This window comes from Aplysia californica, unplaced genomic scaffold (assembly GCF_000002075.1).
Source record: "Aplysia californica isolate F4 #8 unplaced genomic scaffold, AplCal3.0 scaffold00483, whole genome shotgun sequence".
Lineage (NCBI taxonomy): Eukaryota > Metazoa > Mollusca > Gastropoda > Aplysiida > Aplysiidae > Aplysia > Aplysia californica.
The window spans coordinates 7975-16269 of record NW_004797753.1 but is presented as its reverse complement, the minus strand read 5'-3'; the positions used below and the strand labels follow the sequence as shown (position 1 = coordinate 16269).

Here is an 8295-nt window from a genome sequence, read left to right as displayed (position 1 = left end):
ATATGTATGTTTATATATACGAGGGGGGGTTCAAGAAGTCTTTGAAGGAAAAAGGTAGAGCTTTGTAACTTGGCACACATACTTTCATTTCTCTACATAGTCACCATGCAGAGTAACACATTTCTGCCACCTCTCTTTGACCTTAAAAAATCCTTGAGAAAAAAAGTGACCCAGAATGAGCCCCTAACCAGTCTTCCACAGTTTCAATGGCGTCCTTGTTGTCATGGAAACTACGTCCTTTCAGTGATTTTTTTAGATTAGGAAACAGAAAAAAGTCTGAAGGGGCTAGGTCTGGTGAACAAGCTGGGTGTGGCAGGATTTCAAAGCCGCACTGTTCTGTTGTCTGGACTGTTTGTTGTGGCCTGTGCGCAGGGGCGTGGTCATACAGTAGGAGGGCCCTTTTACGGAGATGTCAGTGACTTTTTCTCACCAGCTCAGACCGTAGTTTTATCAGCAAACCCGATTAGTAGTCCCCTGTGACTATTTTTTCCATTTTCCAGGTAGTCAGTCATGATGATACCTTCACAATCCCAGAAACACGACCGCATGTCCTTTCCACTTGACAGTGTTACCTTTGCCTTCTTTGGTGAGGGAGAAAAAGAAGTTTTCCATTATATTGATGACATTTTTGGTTCTCGATCAAAATGATCAATCCATGTTTCATCCATAGTCACCATGTTTTCGAAGGAGTGTGTGTCATTGAACTCAATTCGAAGAAGAGTTTTGCAAGAACCAAACCTTAGCTTCTTTTACTCATTACCCAAAGCGCAGACACCTTAACCTTAATCACTTGAGAGCTGTTTAACAGTTATACATCAGTCTTGTAAAAACCAGTTTCTTCACTATGGATACATTCTCTTCAGTTACCACAAAGGATGGGTGCCCTTCACAATCTTCACCCATCACCGACATGAATCCAGATTTGAATTTTCTTACCCAGTATGTCACAGTATTACAACGAGGAAATTTGTCCTACCATAAACTTGGACCATTTCCTGAAACATGTCCGGAGGTGATTTTTCTTGCAAGTGTAAAAACTTGATAACTGAGCAATATTCAACAAGCTCCATGACACAGCTTCAGCAAAGAAAAACCGAACATGTTTGTGCTTGGTTTCATTGAACACGCTGACTAGTGCCTTATTATTGTCGGATTATCACGAAAATTGTGTATGGTGTGTTCCAAAGAAATCGTCCGAAGGCCCATTTCTCTACCTTGATTCTATCATACCCAGACCAAAGACCTATTGATACTCCCTCGAATATATATATATATACTGGTACCTATATCTAACTGTTATATGGACACTAAACACGAACACAGATACGCACATGAACAGATGCATGGCAGAGGCCCATTACAACAAACTGGCACACGGAGCCTCAAACACACACGAACAGAAACACACACGCACGCAAACACACACACACACACACACACACACACACACACAGACACACACACACACACACACACACACACACACACACACACACAACGCATGCGCACACACATGAAGAGAAAGACAGAGAGAGAGAAAGAGAAAGAGAGGGAGAGACAGACACAGAGAGATACAGAGAGAGAGAGAGAGAGGGAGAGAGACAGAGAGAGATAGAGAAATAGAGAGAGAGGGGGGGGGAGAAAGGCAAAGAAATACACACAGGCACATAAAAGTAAAAACACATTCTTTGAATCAAACATTCAAGTACAATTGAGCGTAGAGACACACAAATCACCACGCGATTCCAACAGATAGGAAAGCAAACGGATTCCGAAGCTCTAACCGCATGATTGGCAATTTTCGCCAGAAATTGAGCAAACTTACGGCTAGGGGGGAGATATTTATCACTGAGCGCTCGAAGTGTCACAGACCCTCGTTCACTCTGGCATTCAAGCCTACTCCACGAGGGTCCCCGTTTATTTATTTTTTATTTATTTGGTTTCTCTCTCTCTCTCTCTCTCTCTCTCTCTCTCTCTCTCTCTCTCTCTCTCTCTCTCTCTCTCTCTCTCTCTCTCTCTCTTTCTCTCTCTCTCTCTCTTTTCCCCCCTTCTCTCTCTCTCTCTCTCTCTCTCCATCTCTTTGTCTCTCTCTCCATCTCTTTGTCTCTCTCTCTCCATCTCTTTCTCTCTCTCTCTCTCTCTCTCTCTCTATCTCTCTATCTATCTATCTATCTATCTATCTATCTATCTATCTATCTATCTATCTATCTATCTATCTATCTATCTGTCTCTCTGAATTTCGCTCCCTTTAAATTAGTTAAGCCACATAGTGTTTATAGGACACAGACACTAACACACACCAATCAGCAGAAAGATAATTCGGTCCTTGTCAAATTTGTTCTTCTTACTATCAACTTCTACTACCCAGTTGGGCTGAAAATTAAAAATAGGTCTGGGTGTGTTTTGGGGTGGGCGGGGGGTCTGGAAGTGGTCAGGGGTTTTTTTTCTTGTTTTAGTCGTTGGGTTTTTTCTTGTTTTAGTCGTTGTTGTTTTTTTGTTTTGTTTTTGTTGTTCAGTTTGCACTATTATCTCGAATATAATTGGTTGGGGGAGCCCCCCTACCAGAAAAAAACGGTAAAAGGAAGGTGAGTATTTTTTATTTTTTTTTTGGTTTTTAGGGTTGTTGTTTTTTGTTTTTTAGGGGGGGGGAGGGGTGGTTCTTTTTTGTTTTTGGGGAGGGTGGAATTGAAGGATGTCTTGAACAGTCTTTCCCATTTTGGTCAATGATGATACCGCACAACTCAAGATTTTTAGAGACAATTTTCAGCACTGACGTTTTCCAGCGTATTTATTTTTCGGATTATCTACTGCTGTGTTGTTATGCCTGTAACTTTGGAAGAAACAAATTACAAGCATACCCAATAAAATTTGCGAACAAATTACAAGTAAATTGGTATTTTTTCGATATGCTGAAATATCAAATTAATTTTTTTGGAAAATATGCACTTGCCTTCGACTTCCACTAATAAGATTTAACTCATAAAAAAGCGTGATAAGATATTTCATTTTTTTATGCTGTACGAGACGGTCAAACAGCCAACTGTGTGAAAGTTAAGGTTTGTTTATTTTATTGACAGCGATTTCCTATTTTCACTCCCGGGTTTATTTCCAATCAACATTGAGAACAAGGTGCTTCCAAGGCATTCAAAATACACATAGCTCTAACGCTATCTGAACTATCTTTCTTCATCTACCTTAGTATTTATACAAAACTCGCTCAAAATATGACTTAAAATTAAAACAATGGAATTGATTGTCAGCTCCTCCCCCACTCCAAGCACCCTTAAGATGTATCCCCCTAAACACCCCCCCCCCTTTCCCCATTTTTCCCTTTTCCCCTTTCCCTTCCTTAAGTGGCACGAATCAACGCATTTCCCCTTCTGCGCCAGTGATTAAGCCACTGATCCCCTTCATTGGCAATCCATCGATGGCCTCTCCATCCGCCCGACTCCCCTGGGACGAGGTGACCTCTCTCCGGAGACATTTGCATTGTGTTGAGCTCGTTAGCATGGGCAGAGACTGACTTGCTGCTGTGCGCTATGAGCCATGGCGCTCAAATCTGGGAGATTAGTCGGTGGGGTCACGAAGCATTGTTAAGACCAAAGTGACTTGGACTGAATCGACACAAACTGTTGATAGCAATGATGTTTTTTTTCAGTTGTATTTTTATACTTTATAATTTATAATATATCTTTCTGTTTATTTTATTTTGCTGGCGATTTTGGTTTCACACGTTTCGTTCTTCTTTAATCGTTTTAACCTCCGTCTTACTTTTTAAACGTCTCTTTGTCGTATTGTTCTATCGTTGGTGTTTTTATTATATTGTTTGTTTGTTCAGATATAATATATTCTGTGTATGTTATAAATGAATAAATAAATACACACATACACACACATACACATACACATATATTATATATAATATACATAATAAGAAAAAAATAATATATAAATTATGTGTGTGTGTGTGTGTGTATGAGTGTGTGTGTGTGTGTGTGTGTGTGTGTGTGTGTGTGTGTGTGTGTGTATGAGTGTGTGTGCAAGTGCATGCGTGCGTGCTTCAGTGTATCTATCTTAGTGTATGTGTATAATAATATGTATTCGTGATTTTTAAAAACAAGTCTTGCCCCTTGCACAAAAGTAATCAGTTATTGGTCATGAAATTGCAATAGAAACAACAACTGTTGTCCAGGAAAGTAAGGACCAGAGCTTGGCGTGTGATGTACACAAATCTCCTTTGTCACCAGATCGTAGAACTTCAAAGTGGCGCTTCTCTCTTTCATACAGACCTACTGTTATTCCCCACGCACGATGCTATCTACGAGGCATTTCAACAAGGATTCAAAATCAATGAAAGTTAAGCATCTTTGTCGAGAATGAGAAAGTAATTCAGTTCCAGTTCTGGGGGGAGTGTTGGCGTTTCTTTGCAAATTCTTCTTTGTACTTCTTCATTTCTTTAAAGCTTTCTCTTTCCACAATATTCTTAAAGTACCTCAAATACATTTCATCCTGAAAATTGCAATCTGTTTAGAGATGGTCCGTGCCTAACATCCATACATGGCGGCTGGGAATAATGTACTTCCAAGAACCTTCTTTTATATCTTCGCGTAGTCTTTTTTCAGTTACGAGAGTACAGATGACACCAAGCCAATCTAAATGTAGAAAGCTTGAGCCAAGACAAACTTAAAGTGTTACCCCTCCTCTTTGAGCTGACCATTAGAACACAACTGGCTTCGAACTTGATAGGCTGGAGACTTTGGTGGGAGACTTGAGTCCAAATTTACCTCAGCATTTTAACCTAAAGAGAGACTTTGAGATCTAAAAAAATTAAATACTTTTCTCAGTGTTAAAAATAAAAATAACATCTTATTAATATCTGCCCTGTCAAGCGTGTTCTATAATGGTATCTCATAGACCAGAAGAATCTTATACTAGGCAGTGAAGGGATTAAACTTCAATGAAATGTTCTGCCGTTAGAATATAGTATCTGGTTTTCCATCAGCGTGCCAAGAAAGTTCTTTTCTTGTTTCATGAAGAGCGAGACTTTTTATCAAAACCACAATTTTGCACTTGCTTTTTGTTTACTTTATGTAATTGAAGGGTTTAGAGGAGAAACTATAACGTCTTTCATCATTTATAGTCTATTTCCGACATCTTCACAGACCCTTTACATGTCCCCTTAATGAAAGGCAAACAAACACACACACGCACACACACACATACACACACTCACACACACACACACACACACACACACGCGCGCGCGCGCGCAAGGTTTCACCTACTTCTTTGCTTTATTTGCTAAATTTGCTTTGCAGGCTCCCCTTTTCCCCTTCCCCCTCAACATCCTTCTCTCTCTCTCTCTCTCACGCGCTATCTCTCTCTCTCTCTCTCTCTCTCTCTCTCTATATATATATATATATATATATATATATATATATACATATATATTTCTCTGTGTGTGTTTGTGTGTGTGTGTGTGTGTGTGTGTGTGTGTGTGTGTGTGTGTGTGTGTGTGTGTGTGTGTGTGTGTGTGTACATGTGTGTCTTCGTGTGTGTGTGTTTCCCTATCTATTTATGCGAGCTATTGTCGTATTTCCAGATGCTTATTAGAATCCTTCACCACCCGAACTATTATTGATATATTTTCTTCCCCAGCACTGGAAGGACATGTACTTGGCGTGGAACGAGTCAGAATACGGCAACATCAGCACAGTCCGTGTGAAGAACGAGGACATCTGGAAGCCGGACATCAAACTCTACAACTAGTGAGTCACAGAGCAGAAACAATCGACTTTATATTGGTCCCTGGAGGCACATTTATTGTTTTTCGCCAGACCCGGTTTGGATTTTCTTGCACAGAAGGGACTTGGGAATAAATATCTGAGAGGTTTTGGTTTGTTTGTAAAGGAAGGTGGGTGAATGGTTAAATTTGTTCAGATAGAGAACTGGAGTAATATGATGCAGAGAAGTTTATACAAACTATTTATCGATATTTTTATATATTTTAAGTTTTTCTAAAAACCACCTGCATCCCGGTCCTTCAGGCCAGTAAGCTAGTGGGAAGAGCGTGTAGAGAACAGTTTGGGTGTGAACTCATAGTGCCATCCAGTTATAGACACCAATTATTTTACACACCTCTCTCACACATACACACACACACACACACACACACACACACACACACTCACACACACACACACACACACACACACACACACACACACATACTTTACATACCGGTTCATATATATATACATAGATACACACACGCTAGAGCACGTAAGAGCACTCATTCATTTGCGTGCAGACACAGACACATAAACGCACAAAGATATACCTGCACAAACAGACACACACAGCTCGCGCTCGCGCGCGCGCCTGCGTGCACATTCTGCACATGGATATGCGTACTGAAAAAGGCCGAAATATTACATTTTCTTCTTCCCCCCCCCCCCCCCACCCCCTCCCCCAGCCCAACCTCCAACCCCGTCCACGAAAACAAATTTAGAGAAAATCATGTAAAGCACGGAGAGTGGTCCCTGGAGGCCTTACTGTTTCACACATGGGAAAGACAGAAAAAAATGCGTGGAGTTACTCCGAACGTTTTCTTTTACCGTTCAACTGTTTGCGCCTCCTTCAATTTTGATTCAGCTCAGGGTTCGACGACAGTCAAGGTTCCTCTTCAAATTTAATCACTTCGCCGGGCACAATGCGCTCAACCAGCAGTCCCATCGGAGTGCCAGATCCAGCAGTTTTTTTCTCAAAAGACCAATCGTTTGAAGTAGCTGAAGGGTGCCCAGCTTAGGAAGGCGGGGGGAGAGGCTTTAATGCATTTCGCCGGTTATCGCCTGAAGTGTTAACTTTGAATAAAAGTGTACGTCTGTTCTTTGGTTCGTCTGATGTTACTGCATTTCGTTGTAACATAGTATTCATTTTGTTGTTTTTCTTCTTCTTCTTCTTCTTCTTCTTCTTCTTCTTCTTCTTCTTCTTCTTCTTCTTCTTCTTCTTCTTCTTCTTCTTCTTCTTCTTCTTCTTCTTCTTCTTCTTCTTCTTCTTCTTCTTCTTCTTCTTCTTCTTCTTCTTCTTCTTCTTCTTCTTCTTCTTCTTCTTCTTCACCATACACCTGTTGCTGCTATTGTTGCACTGCTATTTATACTTTACCCTGTGGGTTGTTTTCCTCTTTCGTCTGTCATGGATATTCTCATCGCTGGATACATCAAACTGGACTTGGCTTTATTTTTAATATGTTGGTAATATTCTTTCAGCTGTTGCAATCTTGTAGCACTTCAAATGACTGATACCATCTACGGAACCGTATCTGTCTGAAGAAAACCCATGTATATTTTTTAAATGTCTGTTTCTGCAAAAACAACATTAGTACTTAATAAAATTGTCACCTGCACTACTTATAAAGTTGATGTTATGGAAGTCTTATTACGTTCCTCTATCTTAAAACGAGACAAAGACGTTATAATAAGTAAATGTCGCTCTAGCACGTTTTGTAAGCTTATGATAGACATTTATACATTAACACACACACATACACACACACACACACACACACACACACACACACACACACACACACACACACGCACACGCACACACCACGCCACCAAAGTTACAGAGTTTTATTCACGTGCTGGCGTGCTGAGGTGAATTGGTGCGTTCTCTCTTGTAATCCATTCTGGAAGGATTGGTATTGTTGTACCCTTTTAGGGGTTCTTTTGGGTTGTGTCTGGTTTAGGGTTAAGCTTTTGTTTGCTTTGTGTTTGCGATCTTGAGTCAGGGTTGAGTGTTGTGCAGTATTTTGTTTTTGTTTGAGGTTTGTTTTGTTTTGTTTTGTGTTGTCTTTTTTTTTTGGGGGGGAGGGGGAAGGTTGCGACTGCTTCCTTTTTTCAAAACCCCATCTCCCGCCCGCCCTCTTTTCCCCCCTCGCTTTCCCTCTGTACCCCAATGTAAACTCTCTTCCTCACTGACCCACCGACCCAGTGACCAACTGATCCATTGTTTTGTTTGTTGTTATTTTTTATACCAGCGCGGATGAACGCCTGGAGGAGAAACGAGACGCCCTGTGTGTGCTGTCCAGTGACGGAAGCGTGGTTTGGATCCCCCAGGCTGTGTTCAAGTCCTCGTGTTCCATCGACATCCGACACTTCCCGTTCGACGAGCAGACTTGTGAACTCAAGTTTGGATCTTGGACCTACGATGGGTCCAAGTTGGATCTGCAGGTACTAACAACTATTAGAGAGGTTGTGTAAGTGAGTGAGTTTGTGTGTGTGTGTGTGTGTG

At 41.0% G+C, this 8295-nt stretch overlaps 1 protein-coding gene across 4 annotated transcripts in view; it reads left to right on the top strand.

Annotated features, from left to right (window-relative positions):
* Positions 1-8295, top strand: part of LOC101861149 (neuronal acetylcholine receptor subunit alpha-10) — a 100552-nt gene that overhangs the window by 84320 nt on the left and 7937 nt on the right. For all 4 annotated transcript variants that reach the window (XM_035971694.1, XM_035971693.1, XM_013086587.2 and 1 more), the window contains 2 exons: positions 5659-5768; positions 8042-8234. In XM_035971694.1, the coding sequence (XP_035827587.1) occupies positions 5659-5768; positions 8042-8234 (303 nt within the window). The remainder of the gene's footprint in view (positions 1-5658; positions 5769-8041; positions 8235-8295) is intronic.